The sequence below is a fragment of the Triticum aestivum genome, chromosome 2B, assembly GCF_018294505.1.
Source record: "Triticum aestivum cultivar Chinese Spring chromosome 2B, IWGSC CS RefSeq v2.1, whole genome shotgun sequence".
In the NCBI taxonomy this organism is placed as follows: Eukaryota; Viridiplantae; Streptophyta; class Magnoliopsida; order Poales; family Poaceae; genus Triticum; species Triticum aestivum.
Window position 1 is genome coordinate 689,990,985 of NC_057798.1, and position 20,511 is coordinate 690,011,495.

General features: G+C 47.8%; 2 protein-coding genes and 1 pseudogene across 2 annotated transcripts; 1 reads left to right on the forward strand and 2 right to left on the reverse strand.

Annotated features, from left to right (window-relative positions):
- Nucleotides 1-17,240: 17,240 nt before the first annotated feature.
- LOC123042105 (myricetin 3-O-rhamnoside 1,2-glucosyltransferase UGT709G2-like) lies at nt 17,241-18,053 on the reverse strand. Its single transcript, XM_044464626.1, has one exon. It carries the CDS (start codon nt 18,051-18,053, stop codon nt 17,241-17,243), a length of 813 nt encoding a protein of 270 aa, XP_044320561.1.
- A 57-nt stretch (nt 18,054-18,110) lies between these two features.
- On the reverse strand, nt 18,111-18,650 carry LOC123042106 (myricetin 3-O-rhamnoside 1,2-glucosyltransferase UGT709G2-like). Its single transcript, XM_044464627.1, has one exon. The coding sequence runs from the start codon at nt 18,648-18,650 to the stop codon at nt 18,111-18,113; it is 540 nt and encodes a 179-aa protein (XP_044320562.1).
- A 1,086-nt stretch (nt 18,651-19,736) lies between these two features.
- Nucleotides 19,737-20,330, forward strand: LOC123039400 (ethylene-responsive transcription factor 2-like; annotated as a pseudogene).
- Nucleotides 20,331-20,511: the final 181 nt, after the last annotated feature.

The following is a 20,511-nucleotide window of genomic DNA, read 5'->3' on the forward strand; positions in this document are numbered from 1 at the left end:
TTCCTCTCCAACCCTCTTCTCCATCGATCATGTCGCCCTCCAGTCGAGTCCATCCTCCCGCATGCCTCATTTGAACATTCCGCCGAGTATCATTCGCATGTACCCACCCTAGTCCTCTTTCAATAGATCTCCGGACCCCGAGATGAAATCGAGAGGGAACGAGTGGGGGCACGTGATACCTAAGGCGGATTCAAAATTTTGAACCGGTGATCATAGCATCCGCAAATCATATATAAAGGGTATTCAATGTTCGTTTCGTTTTTGAACGTACAATATACTCCCTCCTATCCTTTCTACCTTACATATAAGTTTTATGTGTAGTCAAAGTATCTCTACTATGATAAAAAAGGTATCAACATTCAACAACGCCCAATCAATATTGTTAGATTCGTACGTACTCCTAGATTTGTACTCGAGATGGTTTCCAATTTGACTATTGACAAGATTAATAGTACTCCTTTCACATAGGTGAGTAAGTCATCTTAGGCTGTGCACCGTGACCAAGGAGGAGGGGAAAACGAGAGACATTAATGTTTATTTGCTAATTAATAGTATTGCATGCAATGAACTAACCACTGCATGTCATGTTTGATAGTCTCAGGTCATTAAAAGCATGCACACCCTCATCTCTTATTGGTTCATATGTCAAGAAACAAGAAACGAGGTAGAAGTTAATGCACCGCGCCTACGTGTTTTGGGATTATTTGGTTTTCGTAAGATGACTTACACACCTAGACGGAGGGAGTACATGAGATGTATAATGTGAAAATTATATCATTGGAAACTCCTTTCACATACGAAATTGACCATATGCTTTGTGTAAGTTGCATGTCATATATTATTACTCTAACATTTGGTCAAAGTTAGCCTCGAAAAACGCATTAGACCCTGTATGCTTTGTGTAAGTTGCATGTCATATATTATTACTCTAACATTTGTGTAAGTTGCATGTCATATATTATTACTCTAACATTTGGTCAAAGTAGTATAGTGGAAGTGGATCCTCTGACGTAGGTATCCCTGCCTTACCCTCCCTTTCGGTCACTTACTGGCGGACCCCATGCTTGCTAGGCCCCGCATGTCAGTTACTCAATGGGTTCGGCCACGTCAGGGGATCCTCATCCGTAGTATACTCCCTCTGTTTTTATTTACTCCGCATAAAACGGAGGGAGTAGTGGTATAATAAATGACGCGGGCGGGGGAGGGGGAGGGACGTCGGTTTGCTCTCAACTGCGGTCCCACAAGCGAGCGAAAACGCAAGACGAAGCGCGTTCCATTCGGTGAGCCACGTGGAGGGTCCAGCGTGCCGGGCTGCAACGCGAACGCGACAAGAGCGATGTACAGTCAAAACCGATTGACTGGTCGTCACCGGAACCACTATTCACACCAGAACCTTCGCTGCTCGGCCTACGCCAGCCATTGCCCTAAAACCACACCAAATCTCCAGCCCGTTCCCCCACCTTTCGATCCCCTAGCCCGCATCAAGCGTCCCCTAGTTCACCAGAAAGCCATGGTGCGCCGCAAGATCACTTACTACAAGATGCTGACGCCGGAGCGCCGCGCAGAAATCGCGGCGGTGGTCGGCGTCACAGACCTCTGTTCCCAAGCTCGCTTTGCGGCGGGCCAATCCTCGAGTTCTCTGGAGCCAAGCTACGAGGAGGAGGAAGCCAATCCAATGTTCACTGCGGAGGTCGCGACGCAGAAGGCCTCCAATGGGTATGAGACGATGGACGTCGACTTCGTGCCGGCGTCCGAGTCCCCCATGCTGCAGGCGGACCAGCGGTTCAACATGGCGATACTAAAGGAGGACCGGGAGGCAAAGGCTCAACTCGACACGGAGCGCGCGCATGCTGCTGCCATCGAGGCTCTCCTGCAGGCGGAATCGGATGTCGTGGATGTGAACCGGGCGGCGGAGACTCAAGTTGAGGCGGAGCGCGCGGATGCCGCTGCCATCGAGGCCCTCCTGCAGGCGGAACCGGACGTCCTGGACATGAACCGGGCGGCAGAGGCTCGACTCGACGCAGAGGGCGCGGATGCCGCTCTCATCGACGCCCTCTTGCGGGCGGAACCGGAAGTCCTGGACTTGAGGCGGGCGGCAGAGGCTCGACTCGATGTGGAGCGCGCGGATGCCGCTCTCATCGACGCCCTCCTGCAGGCGAAACCGGAAGTCCTAGACTTGAGCCGGGCGGCAGAGGCTTGACTTGACGCGGAGCGCGCGGATGCCGCTCTCATCGACGCCCTCCTGCAGGCGGAACCGAAAGTCCTGGACTTGAACCGGGCAGCGGAGGCTCGACTCGACGCGAAGCGCGCGGATGCCGCTGCCATCGAGGCCCTCCTACAGGCGGAACCGGACGTCCTCGACTTGAACCGGGTTGTGCTCTCGTCCGTGCAGAGCGCCCGCATGCTCCGCTTGAACGAGTAGCTGGAGGCCGAGGACAACCACGGTGCGGAGACACACGTCGGCGGCGACGGCTGGTTTGCGCCGGCAGCCAAAGACGACGAGGCCGTCTCTTTCCGCGAGCAGTGATAGTTTTTCTTTATGTTGTTGTTTTTATTATTATGGATCTTTTGCTGTGTAAAAACATACTATTTGTTATGCAGTCACTTGAGTCTACCATTTCAGGCAGTTGGATGAATATCCTACGTCTCCTAACCCGTCTTTCCTTCTTCCTTGCCTCTTCTTCTTCCCCAACAGAGCATCGCACGGGCCGTACGGATACTCCGGTTGGATAAACATACTCTATGAACGAAAATTATGTGTCAGCGATAGGATGGCTGAGTTTGGTTTGTTCACATGCGACAACACGTGTCAGTGAGGGTGCGTTCCCTTGGTTGGGTTTGCGGCGTGCAGGAGCGAAGTGTGAGGGTGCGGTGCGACCGCGGCGTGCAGGAGCGACCGTGTGAGGGTGCGGTGCGACCGCGACAGCCGTGCGCAAGTGTACCTCCTTCTCATTTTGAAAACTTTAGGCAAGCTTGGCAAAAATGTGTGGCGAAGTTTGGCAATGCAAGGCCTAGACCCAAACAGGATAAGTACGTACTACCTCTGTCCGGGTTTATTGGTCCCCATTGTATTTCGTGCCAAATTTTGACCATAGATTAAACTAAGAAAATGTTCACGCATGTCACCAAACATTATATTTTTCAAAACTATGTTCAAATACGAATCCAATGAGATAATTTTTCTTGACATGCATTAACATTTTGTTAGTTAAATCTTTAGTCAAAATTTGGCACAAACTATAAAAGGGACCTATAAACCAGGACGGAGGTAGTACGTACTAGGAGTACTAGTGTTAAAAAAGAAAGGCGGGGTTTTCCTTCGATACAAATCCTCGTTTCACGTGTCAATTAATGCGTATTTTTTTCTCGAAAGACCAAAGAGCTAACCATCTCACTCCTCATCGCTTGATTAATGCAGCGCCATGCAAACGAACCTTCTCACTTCCGCATGCATGCAGGGGATATTAATGTCCTTGGTTGCTAACCCCATCAATTTTGCCTCGATTAGTGTTAGTGGCCCTTTGCAAATTGTAATTTTGATATACTGGCCTTGTGTACAAAAAAATGGAGGTAGTAACTATATTTGAATTCCTTGCCCATTGCGGTGACGTCGACGACTTTTTTTTGTGGTTTGGCGAAGTGCGTTCGACGGAGAACACCATTGAGGGAGACCACGGTAAGTCGTTCGCAAGTGCCGCCTGCAAGCCGAGACAACCGCCTTATTTGCATCCAGGAAGTCCTTTACTAGTACTACTACTACTAGGAGTACTAGTGCGGTGAGATGGTTTCTCGAAGAAGACGATGGAGAAGCGGAGTCAGCGAAGAGTGAAATGATAGTTGCTTCGTCCGTGCTTTGTGATTTGACGCCTCACTGCTTTGTGATTTGTGATAGAAGGGACAGGGGAGTAGACTCTGTGCTCTATACTGTACTACTCCTACATGCGTCCAAGCATGGGAGAAAGAGGAGAGACGTTGCATTTTTCTATTCCTTCAATCAATCAATCAGGGAGCTTCGGTTCCATCTTTTTGGCTTTGGCAACGCCGTCCACAATGGTTCCCACGATGCCAAAAGCTATTTTCACATTTGGCTACACATTGTGGATGCCCTTAACCGTACCACTTGGTTTTGCTCCTGTGTGCTATCTATACAAATCTCAATTATATTGATCTAAAAAATTATAGAATCAAAGATTAGTAAAAAGGAGGTGATTTTGCCGCGCGGATGGCGGGGGAGGTTTCTTATTTTCGGAGGACGTTGTCCTGGCGGTTTGCTAACATGCGGTCCCACGTGTCAGTGCTTTACCAAGCTGATCCGCGTCCCACATGAGGCAGAACAACGGCAGAAGCAACACGTGGTTAAGTTGAAGAAGATGAGGGAGAAGCGACCAAGCTGATCCGCGTCCCACATGAGGCAGAACAACGGCAGAAGCAACACGTGGTTAAGTTGAAGAAGATGAGGGAGAAGCGGATTCAGCAACGAGTGAAATGATGGTTGCTTCGTCCCTCCAACTTCTTTTTTAGCATTATTACTTCGTCCCTCCAACTTAACTGCGGGAAAGGTGCAGCTTTGTGATTTGACGCCTCATTGCTCATTACTACGCCGGCGCCATGACTGGGGTGCTTCACCCCGGCTGCTCTGCACTGTATTCCGGTATGGCACGTGGACCCGGTAGCTTGATGTCCCACATGTCGGCGAAAGGGACTAGAAGATTTATGAAAGCGAGCGCTCCACTCTTACGACGGAGGAGTAGACGACACGACGGCCCAGTGAACTGTCACTTGTACTGTATAGTACTATAGTTTTGCTGTTTCGCACGATCCATCGATACAAACCCGATTAAACAGGAAAGGGCGGGATTTTTCCCGCGCGGTAGATGATACTGGCCATACATTTCAAAGGCAATTTTAATGTATGCAAACTGAATAATTATAAGTAACAATATGATATCTAGTAAAACTAAAAACACATATGATTTATTGTGTTAGAGTGTAGTAGTAGTGCTGTATTGCATAGTTGTTAGATGTAACATGCGAGAACGTGTAGAGATGTAGTTTTGGAGGGCCTACAGAGAGAAAAGCGTAGTACGGTCACCGAACTTCAGAATAAGCTGATTACGGTCACTATATACGTTTTGCGGTGATTATCCGGTCACTTGCTCACAGTTCAGCATCGGATTGCACTCTGTTGACCGGCCAAATAGTCTGCGTGGCGCCATGTTGACTAGTTAAATTGACCATGTTCCTTGTGGGTCCCACCTGTCAGTTCGCATAGGGAAAAGGTCAGATAAACACAAATTTACGCAGGCGCGACAAGGCTCCAACCCGTGCGCGGGAATCACCTGGTTGTGTATGTGTCTGTCAGGGCCTGATGTGTGCGCATGCACGTGTAGGTTGAGCACTTGAGCGTGAGAGTGTGTGTTGGTCGTGTGGTGTACTGGTGTGTGCATGCATGCGTGCGTGTGTGCGTGTGAGTGTTGCGTGCGTGCGTGGCTGCGTGTGTACGTGTGAGTGTTGCGTGCGTGCGTGGGTGCATGTGTTTGTGTGAGTGTTGCGTGGATGGAGTTCGTGTGCATGCGTGCGTGTGTGTATAATCACCACACCAGCTCCTGTGTGTTAAAACAGACGGCTCAGCATACCAATACAAGGCCACCTTGTCCGCTGTGCCCGCGGTCATGACTTCGCACCACCGTCAAAATATTTTTTGTCGTTTGTTTTCATTCTTACTAGCAAGATGCCCGTGCGTTGCACGTAACATCAAGATGCATTTGTATGACTTGTTTATCTTGTGAGAGAAAAGGATGAACGAGGGAAGGCCTTATTTGCAAATGTGGAGAGGTGTGTGGGTACCTTTTTGCAAAACTGCCATAGTTTCTTTCCTATCCGTCAGATATAAATCGGACGGCCTATATTGCAGGATGGCAGGCACACCATCATCACCAACTCTGTTTTTTATAAGAGTGTATTTTATGTATTTTATAATAGTGTAGATGTAGAGTAGATACAAGTCGACAGGTGGGCACGATGTTAGTGAGATAATGTGATGCAACACTAGATCAGGTGCCACGTGGAGCGTTCAACTGGTCAACTAGTCATGTCATGAGCAAATACAAAGTTGTACGGTGAGCCCGTGACTGTATAATAACCACTAAACGTAAACGGTGACCGTAATGAGTGGATTATGAAGTCCAATGTATGTATCGTGCTTTCACTTCAAATACAATGATCGTCATTGCATATATCGCGAGAGAAAGATGAAACACGCGTGAATTTTCTGGGGGCTTACTTTTAGAGGACATGGAGATAGTTTTGTGTGCATACGTGAAAGGGGCGTACAGGGGGGGTATGCGATGGAGAGAGAGATGCTCTTCGTTTCTCTTTATTATGACTAACTTTGTATATAGTATAAAAATATACAAATTCACAGTGCGGAATAAATATCATTGTGGGCACAATGCAATGCAAATTAGCGTTCGTACTCCTCCATATAACTTTGTAATGTTGTATATATGTAGAAACTCTAAAATAATTTTTTGGCCACACTTTATTCAAAAGGAATGTTGTATGCGAAATAAACGTGAAGAGAGGGCTTTTTAGATCAATGGGGTACGTGATGTAACATGTGTGAATGTGTAGTTGATGCATTTGGCGGGGCCTAGAGAGGTATGTGTGTGTATTACGTATTCGAGAGAGGCATGGATAGAGGGGCCGACGGGGGGGGGGGGAGATAGCACGAGAAATGAGGGTGGTCTAGAGAGAGAGAGACGAATATGACGTCACGACAAGAGATTCCATTCCCTTGAGTGTGTATATGCAAGGGGGGAGGGAATAGAGGCACCAGGAGAATTTTTCTGTGTGTGTGGTGTTTGTGTTGGTATGTGTGGGTGTGAGAAGATAATGAGACGTGGGGGCAGAGGGTGTGTCACCGCGTGAGGTCCGGTGGGTCGAGGTGAGGCCCTTTGTTCGGTTCCGTCCTGCGCCACATTGGTCGGCCCATGACACATTTAGGAAGACCCATGGATGACTAGTCGTACAAGACAAAGATAGCAGAATTGTGAAGGACTCTGTGTCCACTGACAAAGCCGGCTAGGATTTGTAACCCTAGGTTCTCGGACTAAGGTAACCCCTCTATCTCTGATATTACTATTCATCCAACCTAACTTTAAGGGGCATCCTACAGAATGCTCTGCTAGAATCATACTCGTCGATTAGGAAGAGAGGTGTGAGATAATGCGTGAGAGACAGGCGTAAAGATAATGTGCGTACATGAGACACGTAGGCAGGTCCATGTATATAGAAAGGGTCGATGAGGATTGTGCGTGTGTATGTTTGCGAGAGGAAGAGTGCTTGTGATAAAGGTTAGTGAAAACAGTTGTAAATGGTTACGAGAGGGAGGGAGGGTTATATCTAGAGAATGTGTGCGAGAAAGACACCTCGGGAGAGAGTGTGTGAGCATGTGTGAGAGACCACCGATGGAGAGTGAAACTACACGTAAAAGACTGCTCTACACATTGATTAAAGATATAAATTGTATCCAAATATTAGGATGGGATCATGATATTTGCAATTCGCGTAAGGAGCGGTCATTGATCCATCAGACATCTAGATTCTATCGAATTTGAGCATGTCTATGTTATTATTCGACACAATTGATCCACATAGTTAGTATTTTGAACTCCAGACAATGCATCGCTTTAGCAATCGAATATAAACGTGAGTATAGTTCATGTTGTGTGTGTAAAGCACATTATACATACGAAAGTTACACAATGGACATTTATAAATAGCTACCTATGAACTAGTATACATTTGAATTCAACCTAAGGTGGTTTAAAAAAATCGAATTCAACATGAAGTCCATTCAATTATTTGAATTTGATATCATGGCATTTGTAAACCATACCTAAACTATGGGGGTACCAATCTTTGCTCTGATTTTGTACATAATAGCATATGTAGTCGTGTACAAAATAGATTCAAATTTAGCTCCTCCATTCCAAAATAATCGTAGTTATAGGATTTTCAAGTGTCAAAATTCAAAAGGAAGCGGATAATTTAATGAGGTTTTCAAACATACAAGGTCAAATATAACGTTGTCTATTTAGGTCAATCCTCATAGTTCAAGAGTACTCTAAACGTGAATGCTTGTGTTTCAAAATTTCGAACGAAGCGCCAAAAGAGCCTCTACTCGCCCGAAACCGCGTGAGACCAATGTTTGGTAGTACAAGGAAATTACTTTTCTAATAACTCCGACCTGTGAAACCTACCGGCCCGACGTCCAAAGGTCTAAACCGGGGTAGGTTTGTAGCTTCATCTAGACGCCACGCAACCGCCTCCGAAAAACATTCATACACAATGGCCGCCTAAGCACACATGCGCGCGGCCGAAATCGCTCCCGCCCACTATTTGGGACACCTGGGATTACCATCCTACCCCCGACCCGCAGTAGGTCCGAAATTTAAGAGGGGGGCAAAGTTTGTACTTTCCCCAAATTTCAAACAAGCGCGTCCCATCTTCTGTTCAAAAAAGCCAAAAACAAGCGCGTCCCAGACCGAAACATGGTTCCCCCCCACCCGTCCGATTCCCCATTCGTACTCCGTGGGCGCCAAAACTACCTCTCCACCAGCCGCGAAACCCCGGCGTCCTCCGTCCGCCACCCCATCCCACCCATCAACCGCCGCCCTCCTCCATCACGCCGGAGCCGATACCCCGACGTCGTCGTCCACCGCAACCTCAACCGCAACACCCTCCACGGCTAGTAGTTGAAGCCGAGGCCGAGCCGTCCGTACCCGAGCCAGTTCAACCACGCCGTCCTGCGCCTCATCGCTGCCGCTCCAACTTCGCCACCCTCCACCGCACCGGAGCTGTTCCTGCTATGCCGTCCTTCGCCGCCTCGGATCTGCTTCCCCTCCGCCGACATACAACCACGGCAACACAGTCAACAATTTGGCCATGGGTTCATCCAAGCCTGCACCCTCCAGAACATTGGTTTCCCCGGTAAAAACAAGAAGATCGGCGCAACCGAAGAAGGTACTCCTCTTCCCTTATTCATGCAAATCTTATGTCTCTGCTTGCACGATATTCATCCCACAGAAGACACTAGTTGACCGCTTCTTCTTGATACTAGATGTTCCTAGTAACTCGTGATGCACAAGGTTTCTCCTCATATACTATTTCACCTTAGCTAGAGGTCCGTCGCCCCCCTGAATTTCAATTTCTGGCTAGTTGATTCCCAATTAACGGAAGCATTCCCCGGTGTAACGGACGCTAGTACGACTATTACACCGGGGAAGCAGCGCCTTGGTGTTTATCTTAGGGGCGTCTGCGGCCTAGAGCTACTGCACCCGATCTGGAGGTCGGCCGGGATTAAAGGGATGGCTTGGGGGCGCTGCCAAGCACGGCGGTGATGTGAGGTCGATGGGAGGGCGGGGCGGCGGAGGCACGGGTCTGGGACGGTGGTCGCTGGCGGTTCGTGAAAGATCGTCAACAGTGACTGGTGAGAGGTAGATGAAGGCCATCTGCCCGTTCCTTATAGATCGGATGGTTCATTAAAAAAATCGACTGGCCTATTTATTTTCAGTCGACTGTTATCTTAGATATGACCACATGTGATGGTTGTGCTGGAGGAGTACCTACATTTCCTGTGCTCATATATTACAAAATCATACGGAGTAGAATCTAATTTTGTTTGCCATGCAATATTGTAGAGCTATCATATGTCTCCTGTCATTTATTTTTAAGCCACCTGCTATCTGCTACTTTTACAGTGCACTAGTTCTGCACACACTTCACCCATACTCTCACTATTGTGTTTTTTATGCAAGGGTATTTCAGACTCTCCTGCCGAAAGAGAAGCAGCAAAGAAAAGAGAGAAGTCGCTCCAGCTTGGTATACGGGTAGGCAAGACACGTTACAACGCTATAAAGGGTGCAGTGTCAGCAGATGGAGACGGTAAACGTAGCTCTGTAGTTGATGACCTCGCTCGCAATGAACCACCATCCCAGGTGCTTGCTTTAACTTCGCGGTGTCATATGTGGTTGCATGTTGGTGTCTAGCTTGTATTCGAAAGGCCGAAGTCGGTCTTTATTAAGATAAGGAAAGATATTTTTTACATGAACCACCATCCCGTGAGCACCAGAAGACAAATAGCTAGTCAGGGCACTGGCCGAGCCAGTGACAAGCCCAGCAAAGACAGGCATCACCTGGAAGCCAACTAAAAAGCCGCGATGGTGGCGAAGCAGCCCGCCTCCCACCAGGCTCTCAGGTCCTAGATGATCATGTTCACCACTCCAGCCGGATGTCTAGCTTGTATTGCTTCCAATTTGGTTAAATTGCATCTGCTTAGCTTACACATTATACCTTTGAATATGACATGCCTTTCTGTTTTTGGTACATACTAGTACATCTGTGTATTAACCATGTTCTTACATCAAACTAATGTTCTTGTGGATCCCTCATCAATCACTTATGACGAGGCAGGCAGGCAAGGGGACTACTCCTCATTTAAAGAATGCAGCGTCAGCCTCCCGACATGATTCTCAAGAAACAGAAATGCTAGATGAAGATAGTGAACGTAGCTCTGTAGTTGATTACAGCATTTCCCCTACACTAGCATTGCAGGTGCTTGCTCTAACTTGGCAGCGTGATATGTGGTTGCATGTTGCATATGGTGTCTAGATTGTAATTCTTCCAATCTGGTTAAACTGCATGTGCTAGTCTGCTTAGCTTATACTCCTGTAAATGTGACATTATACCTGTTAATGTGACATGCCTTCCTGTATTTAGTACATAGTACATCTGTCTATTAAGCATGTCCTTACATAAAACTATTGTTTTTTTGTATCCCGCATCAATCAATATGACGAGACACCTTTAGTATATGCAGTGCGATATTAGTTGCATCTTTCATATGATTTATAGCATGCGCTGCTTCTAATTTGTTGAAATTCCATTTATGATGGGACGCTTTTAACTTGGCAGTCATATTGGTTGCATCTTTCATGTGGTGTCTAGCTTGCATTGCTTCTTATTTGCTGGAATGGTTTCTGCTTAGTTTACACAAACAGTTGTGAACATGCCATGCCGTCCTGTTTTTCGTACATATTCCATCCTGGTATCATGTGTTTGCCTTACATCAAAGTAGTGATTGTCAGTATCATGCATGAATGAGTTCTGAAGAGAGAATTTTATTGCTTTTTCTTGTCGGTTTTACTTGACAATTCAAAATCAATAAAGCGGAAGGAAGTTAGCAAGGCAGCGGATAAAGGTGCTCCTTCCAAACGGAGGGCCTCTACAGTTTCTACTCCTCCACACCCCCAAGATGATTTCCAAGACAACACATGCATAGACACTCAACAAAGCTGTGTTTATGATGAGCACGTCTCCCCTAGTGCAGCATCACTGGTGCTCCCTCTAACTTGGCACTGTTATATGTGGTTGCATGTTATGTGTGATGTCTAGCTTGTATTGCTTCTAATTTTGTTGAATTCCATCTGCTTACTTTACACATTATACTTGAATAAGACACGTGTTCCTGTTTCTAGAACATACAATATCTGTCTATCACACCATGTTCTTACATCAAATTACTACTGTTGTGTAACCTGCAACAATCACTTATCATAAGACACGTTTGACTTCGGAGTGTGATATAGGTTACATCTCACATTCTTTTCTAGCTTGTACTACTAATTTGTTGAAATGGCACTTATGACGAGACAGTTTTAACTTGGTAGAGTGATATTATTTGCATCTTTCATATGGTGTCTAGCTTTCATTGCTTCTAATTTGTTGAAATGCCTTCTCCTTAGTTTACACATCATAAGCTGTGAATATGCAATGCTGTGAATATGCAATGGCACTAATGACGAGAGACCTCTAACATGGTAGTGTGATGTTGTTTGCATCTTGCATATGATTTATTTCTTGTACTGCTTCACATTTGTTTAAACGCCATTTATGCTGAGACACTGTTAACTTGGCAGAGCGATATTTGTAGCATCTTTCATATGGTGTCTACCTTCCATTGCATTGCTTCTAATTTGGTGAAATGTCTTCTTCTTAGTTTACACATCATAGTTCTGGTTATCTCTTCCGTCCTGTTTTTCATACATATTACATCCTCCTATCATGTGGTTGTCTAACATCAAAGTTTTATTCGTCTGCATCACGCATCAATTTGTTCTGAAGAACTAAATTTTATTCGTTTTTCTTGTCGGCTTGACTTAACATGGCACAGAGAAAGAGGAAGAAACAGAGAATGGCAGGGAATGAGAAGCGGATGAATCCTGCAGATTCTGCTGGTACTGATGGTGCAATAGAAGGTGAAAGTCCAGCGGAAAATTCTACAAACACGGCATCCCATGCTACACGAACTGCAAAAAAAGCCAAACAGAAACAAATAGCTGCCACCAAACAAGCAGAGACAGCCCTAGTTCTTGCAACACCTACCACAGTACTACCAGCTGCACGACATACTCGTGCGTCAACTGAGCTAGCAGCACGTTCCCAAGCTCCCTTGCCACCTGACACTACTTCCCAAGCACTCTTGACACAAGACGAGTTGGCAATATCAGATGAACCTTGTGAGCTTCAACAGCAAGAAGGTAGTTGCTGGAGTCAAGTTACAGTTGCATGCTTCTTTATATGTAGTCTCACAGTTTGATGTACACTAACACTTCCTATGTTTGTTGTTGGACTAGCACCTAGGCGCAAGAGGAAACAAACATCAGGGATAATGCTCGATAGGTTAACTAAATCTAGAGGAGGAAGAATGGAGATCCGTTTTGAGGTAGGTTTAAAAAGGCCACGTGATGCTACAGAGTCAGCCAAGTTAGTATCAGAGGCAGCGGTTGCCGTTAGGTGTCATGTACGTATCCTCCCAACATGGATTCAGTACAGGAATGACAAAGACGAAACCCAGTTCAACACCTTCCTCGACCATTTATCTGTAAGTATGGTTATGTATGGAAACTAGTAATATCGTCTTGCTCTGTCCCATACTTTCTAGGTTGCTGATAATGAGACTCCCATAATTTTCAACAGATGAGGTTCAAGTTGGATAGCCAAGATGATGCAACCAGACAAGCTTGCACCCATGTTTTCAAGTCTGCTCTGCGACAGTATCGGTATAACTTGAGGAAAACTCACTTTGAAGGCAAGGCTAACAGTGAACTTTCCCAAACATCTCCAGTGGAAAATATATCGGATGAAGACTGGAGGGGCCTTGTTAAACACTGGTCTGATCCGAAGTATCAGGTACATTATATATATGTGATCAGATCACATGTTGAAGTCCTATTGACGCATGTGCCACACAAATCTATCTTCTTGTAGGTGAACTGTTCAAAGAACAAGGCCAACCGTACGAAAGTGAAATTCCAACAGACGACAGGATCTCGTAGCTATATTGCACACTGCGAGGCTCTTGTAATTAGCTGTTGTTTCACTCTTTTTCGCTGTACCATATTATCAGATCTATATTGACTTGTTCGAAATGCAGAGGAAAGCCCGCAAGGACCAAAAAGTACCTGAACCAAATGCTGTGGAAATCTTCAAGGACTGTCACACCAGCAAGAAGAAGGGCATGACTACACCAGTCAAAGCCGCTGTTGTAAGTCCTTAATCCTCATGCCTTTTAACTACTACTTACTCTGACTTGTGCCTTGAACTGCATGGTTTGCAGCCAATGTCTATTACTCTTTTCAATTTTATACACAATTGTCTTAGCGTATCATTGCACCTTACAAGGTTTAAAAGGGAGGAGTGATGTTCCTTTGATCTTGACCCGTAATCTAGTTCCGTGCTGGACTTGCCCACACAACGTTACAATTGCCTGTTTGTCTGTTCTCAGTTGTTTTGTGATATGAATGATGTCATACTATGCTTACCGTATTATAAACTTCGTCTCTTTATCCTTAGCCCTCAATACAATGTGAAGAAATAGACAATACATTAGCGATGGTACATGGTCATATGTTTGGAACCTGGTTTTATTATGTACTTTGCAATAAAATACTACTAATAGTTTACATGGGTTCACCAGAATAAGTTCTGTATATAGACCAAAGCTATTTTGTTTGGTTTTGCTGCCTCCTTAATATCTTCTGTTCTGGTACTACTAATGTAAAACCTCAACTTTTCAGCGAGCTATGGAAAAATGGTGGAACCGCCACCTTCTGAAGGTGGCGAGGCAACTATAACCGCAATGTCAGCTCTTGCTGCAGTGGGTCAGTACCTGTCCACTAACAGTGCCAAAAGCACGTTCCTGCGTAATACTGGGTTGGTTGTTAAGGCAATATCGTCCAAACTGCCTCATGATCAAGATATGCAAGCTCAAAGCAATGTTGTATCTGCGCCCCAGACACAAGTCCATTCCCTAACAGAGGCCCTTTGTGAAACAAGGAGAAACATTGCTCAATGTCGTCAAGATATGCATGGTTTTGAAACCAGACTATCAGACATTTGCTATGTTGTTCAGGAGCCTAGGGGAAATGAAGGCGAGGGTTATGGTGTTCCATTGGACAATACAGTATGAAAACGTAACAGTCAGGTCAAATGAACCGAGCTTCTGAACTTCTGGTGGTGCATTTATCTGCTAAACTGTTAAATTTTATGCCAACCTTCCTTTTGTTATATAGTTGTAATTTGTTTTGGTGCGATACAAAATTTATTCTTAACGTGCAGCCACCGGCTGAAGAAAACAGCAAGCCATTTTTGTATAGTGTAGGGTGTTCCCTATATTTGCACTGGTGGTGATCTTTGATGCCGAGTGGATGTAATCTGTGCAATCGCCTTAATAGCCTAGCGTTAGTTTGGGCCTTATTTATTTCCTAGTCTTCTTTTTCCCTGGTTTGCTAGTGGCCGCAACTACCCATGGGCCATATACGGGCCGTAGGATCCATGGGTCTCCTACGGGCCGTCGATAAATGGGCCTGTAATCGGTGGGCCTCGGGTCGTCGATAAATGGGCCTAGGGCCGTCGGATAAATGGGTCTACATGGGCCGTAATTGGGCGTAATTGGTATCGGCCCAGCACGGTAACGGGCCGTTAACAGGTCGTAGGACTGCAAAAGCTTAATTCTATCACAGGCATAACGGGTCGTTAATGGGCCAGAATATAGGACGGGCTGGCCAGAAACGGGCCGACTCTTGCCACGGGCCGAATTTGGCTCATTAGGGTAACAGGCCAGTAACGGGCTAACTCTTGCCATGGGCCGAATTTGGCCCATTTGGGGAACATGCCAGTAACGGGCCGACTCTTGCCATGGACCGAATTTGGCCCATTAGGGGAACAGGCCAGTAACGGGCCGGAAGTAATCGAGGGCCGAAAAGGAGCCCAAGAACGTATGAGTCGTCAATAGGCCGAAAGCTAACACGGGCTGGAAACGGGCCATGTAAATCATGGGCCGTTAACGGGTATAAAGAAAATTACTGTTCATTATGGGCTAGAGTCACTGTGGGTCTGTAAAGGGCCGAAAGATACGAAGGCCTCATATGGGCCGAAAGACGTCGTGGGCCATACATGGGCCGAAAGTGAAATGGGATGGTGTTATATTCGACGGGCCACATGACGTTGTTGGGCCGATTTCCTTTAGTGCCTAACGGGCCGTAAAATGGGCTATTTGCGAAGAGACCGTTAACAGGCTTTTCATGGGCCAGCCCGTTAACTTTTGACCAAGTCAAACGGGCCGGCTTTGTAAGCTAAATGGGCCAGTGGTGGGCCGTGGCACGTGTCGACATATCATAGGCGCCTATCTGACCCACTAACGAGCTGACACGTGTTTCGTCCAGCCAATAAGAATTTTACACGTGGAAATTTCCCATTGGTCGGGGCTGTTAATGGGTTATCGGATCCAAAACCCGACCCGATAGCTTAACGGCGTTCCGTTACGGTGGATGCCACGTGTCGGTCATCCTTGACGAAAGCACTTCTGTGACGCGCGATTTATCTTCATGAAAGTGGACACTTTCGTGATGATAATTTTGGTAATGTCATGGAACACTTCTACGACAGCACAGGTATGACTATCTTGATTCTGTCATAAATTTGTCATGGATGTACATGCATGACAAAAAACGCGACCTACTGTAACAAACACGTATCATCACGGAAGTGTATTTTTTTTAAGTGCGAACCTAATTTTTTTTATGGTTAACAGCAGGAGCTCTGCTTTTCAATATAGAAGGGGGAAATAGTGTACAGAATGAAATGAGTCAAAGCAAAGGAAAAGAAAGAGAAACAAGAGAAGGCACTGAAATTGTAGGTCTACTCCTCGCCAAAGGCCTGACCTATTGTCAGGAGGTCATCTATAATCAAGCTAACTAGGACTGACCTGAATATATATCTATTTGATTTTCCTCCACTCTATATACATCAACCAGCTGCAAAAGAGAGAAACACGCCGTAGTAAGCCATCGAAGAAATTTGTCTGAGTCAACATTGCGATTTGAGCAATCTATGTAGATCAGTACATGTTCAACATGCAACTTGGAGTCCCTGGTGAAAGCCATCATAAGTTCTCTCCTGATCCTAGAATCAATAAGGAATAGTCGCGCTCCACTCTTGATTGTGTCAGTGATGTCAAATTTCTTCTCGGTTTGTCTACAACACAGAAGATCAGAACACTTGTACGAACGACTAGATATGTACAAGATAACACAACAAATAGGCCTAGTATGCACAAGGTATTGCTTTATAGTGCAGGATTGGTTCTCATCTTGGACACATTTTTCCTTTGCAAGAGGCATTTTTCTCGATAAAGGGTGATTTTATTGACTCAAAAGAGCATCATGAGACATAAGGTTTTCTAGTTGTTTCCACTGGAACAGTCCATAAAAAAAATTTGGGGGTAGAACAATCCATATTTTAACAACACCTGTATGGAAAAAGGTTGGGCAATGATGATAATATCCAAAAAAGGCTGGGCTTTTGCCTCCGTTTAAAAAAAAACATAATTACATAGCGCATTGGGTCCGTCCAAATTACAAACAGTTAAGTGTTTACTAATAGGCATAAATATCATAAGCTAAGCTTGCCGCTTTCTTTTCTTTTTTGACAGAGCAAACAAAAGTGGTAAACAAACATTTTTTGTACCAAAAGTTGAAAGTTTATTCCATTTTTTTACCTCAAGGATGACACTTTTGACATGGAATACCCCCAAATACAAGTTTGGTCCCTTGTTATCCCAATGTTGAAATTTTGACACAGTTCACCCCCTTGGAAGCAACCATACTAATTTTCATTTAAGTAATTCTTGGCTCTGGACCAGACTTGACGCTGAGCCCTCTGATGAAGCGGACGAGCCGCCCTAACTCGGATGACGATGAGCCCCCGTCGGCGATGTCCAGCCTCAACTGCTCCGCCATGGCTTGGGCCGCTGCCTTGATCTGGCCGGACACCATGGCCTCCTTCACCATCTTCTCCACGACAGCCCTGTCGCACACGTCCTTCATGTCCAGCCCCGTCCTCCACACGGCGCCAACGAGACGGCTGTTCGTCTGTTGGTCGAGGAAGAAGGGCCAGCACACCATCGGCACGCCCTCGACGGCGCATTCCAGCGTGGAGTTCCAGCCGGCGTGTGTCAGGAAGCAGCCCACCGCTCTGTGCCGCAGCACGTCCAGCTGAGGAGCCCACTCCACGATCTTGGCCTTGCCGGCTTGCGCTACCGCGACGGTTTCTCGAAGTAGCGCTGAGCTAGCCGTCTGGACCATGCCCGGCCGGAGCACCAAGAGGAAGGCGTACCCGGTGGCTGCGAGGCCGGAGAGGAACTCGGTGAGCTGCTCGTACGAGATCACGGCGATGCTCCCCAGGCTCACGTATACGACACACCGGTCGCCGTGGCCGTCTAGCCACGCCATGCACCCGTCGTCCTCCCGCCACAGGCTCGCGCTTGCGGCGGACCTCGAGCTGGCGTGGAGTGGACCTACCGCGAAGACGTCGCGTGTGCGCGACGCGATGTGGGCGAGCGCTGGCCGCTCCATGGACGCGGCGGTGTTGATTATCAACGCACGCGCCTTGCAGCTATGAGCGACGCCCTCGCCGATCTTGAGTATCATGAGATCTCCGCCGCCTGCTTGCTCAGTGGAACAGAGTCCAGGACCACGAGGAAGATCTCATCGCCGGAGGATGCCCTCCATCCCCGAAACGCCACACACTGGGTCGTCCGCAGGGAAGGGGTTCTCGCCGAGCTCGAAGACCTTGGGCATGGACATGAACGCCAGGGAGCTGCACGCGCTGAATGTGCAGAAGGCAAGCGCCGGAATGCCGAGATCCTCGGCGATGTCGGTGGCGAACGGCATGGTGCCATCGGCGACAACGCATGTCACCGGCGGCACATCGTCGGCGGGCAGAAGCGATGACAAGAGCAGGGCACGGTACGCGGCGCTGCCGGTCGTGCACATGGACTCCATCAGCTCCATGTAGTGGCGGGGGTGGTCGTCGGGGAGGCCATCGGGGATAGACAGCAAACGTAGGCGCGGCGGAGGCGCCCTGGCACTGGCAATCCTGGAGAGGTTGTGCTCGGTGTGGAGGAAGGTGACGTGGACGCCGGCGTCGAGGAGGGCCGTGGCGAGGTGGAGCATGGGGTTGATGAGTCCCTGCCGTGGCCAAGGGAACACAAGGACGTGCACCGCCACCGTAGGCGCAGAGTCCATCACCGGCGATGTGCTTCGGCAAACGGCAGGTCGCTCTGTGAAGATGGTTGGGAAGCGTAGGTATAGTTATCAGGGACGCGTGCCGGAGCCTATATAGAGCAGATACATCTATCACTGGCGCTTTGGCAAACACAACACACCTATACAAAATTAGCACGCTCTGCCTCGTGCGTCCGATTGGCAATAAAAATACCTCCGGACTGAAGGAATCTCCGGCAGCATCCCGTTGCTTTGTACCACCTGCTGGACCTTTGTGTGTGCTGGTTTGGGGTAATATTTCCATCCAACTGATCAGCGTAATGTGGCCTAAAATTTACTTTTAGAGAGAATGCCTTGAACCCGACTTTAAGCATCTACAGCCGGACTTGTCAAATCCGATCCAGACGCGTCCACGGCATTTAAGGTAACGGATTTGCGCGTCCGCAAGCCACTGGGCACCCCAAATAATGTAATCCACATCCGGACACCTCAATTACCATATCACAAACATATACAAGAAGTGCTTGGCGTCACGAGTTCAAATATGCAAAAAGTTTCAAAAACGTAATTTTGGTTTTAAAGATATGAGCCATCTAAAATTGTCAAAAGAAAATTAAAAGTGATGGAGTTAGAGGAGAGGGAAGATAAAGTAAGCATTGATGTGTTGATGTAAGACATGCATGTGTCAGTGTGTGCACAGGAAGAGAGAGAGAGAGCGTCATGCACATGCAAGGGCTCGCATCCACATGAAGGGGGCAATGGCAGGGATTGGAGTTGCGCGCGTAACCAGTTGGGCATAGACATATTCGGCCTTGAGCCTGACTTTAGAGCATCTCCAACAGGCGCGTTAAAAGACGCGTCCGTGCGGTAAAAGCGTTTTTTAGCACGCGCGGCCCGGTTTCGCGTGTTCCAGCGGTGGCGGCAAATTACCGCGCGCGGGAAGCGTTTCCGCGCGCGGGGGAGAAAGTGGCAGCTGGCGCGGTAGATATGGCGCGCCGCTTCGCGCGCGCCTATAAAATCCGGCGCTCGCCACGCGCTCAACCACACTGTCACGTGCCCTCCTCCTCGCCAGTCGCTCTTTCTCGCCGCTTTCCCCGCCACCACCGCGCCACCATGCCGCCGCGCCGTCGGGGTTCTTCGGGCTACCGCGGTGTCCGCGGGCACCCCTCGGGCTGGTACTTCGCCGAGATCCGGTCCGGCGACGTACGGCTCGGCCTCGGCTCGTTCCAGACCGCGCATGAGGCGGCCCGCGCGTACGACGCGGCGGCATGACGCTTGGAGAGGCCCCGGTCACACATGAACTTCCGGGATGTCTTCACGCGCGAGCAGGCGCAGCGCCTCGCCCCTCCGCCTCATCTCATCACCGACCAGGACAGTGCAGACCACGTGCGGCAGCAGCGCCGCCTCCTCATCGCCGAGGAGGACGAGCGAGCCATGGCGGAGTGGCGCCGTCGCCACCCGGAGGACGTCGCCGCCGAGAACGAGTTCTGGGCAGAGAGGACGGCAAGGCGCCGCGCGGAGCGTGCCGACAGGCGTCGGCGCAAGGCACTGGCCTTATCGCAGTGCGATATCGTCGAGAACGGCGGGCAGTCGATCTTCTCCCCCAACGATCTGCGTTGGGATGACATGTGGCTCGATACCTCGGACAACACCACCGAGGATGATGATGGTGATGATGATGACGGCTGGGAGTCACCGTAGTTTGTCTCGTTGCACCTTAGTTTTTTCTATCTAGTTGCACCGTAGTTCTATCTAACGATGCTTTGGAACTATGTAAAATATCTTTGTATACTTTTTTATCTATGCTATGAACTACGTATCGTTTTATCTATGCAAAGTTATTAAAAAAATGTTGTAGCATGAGCGCGCGCTGTATTTTAGC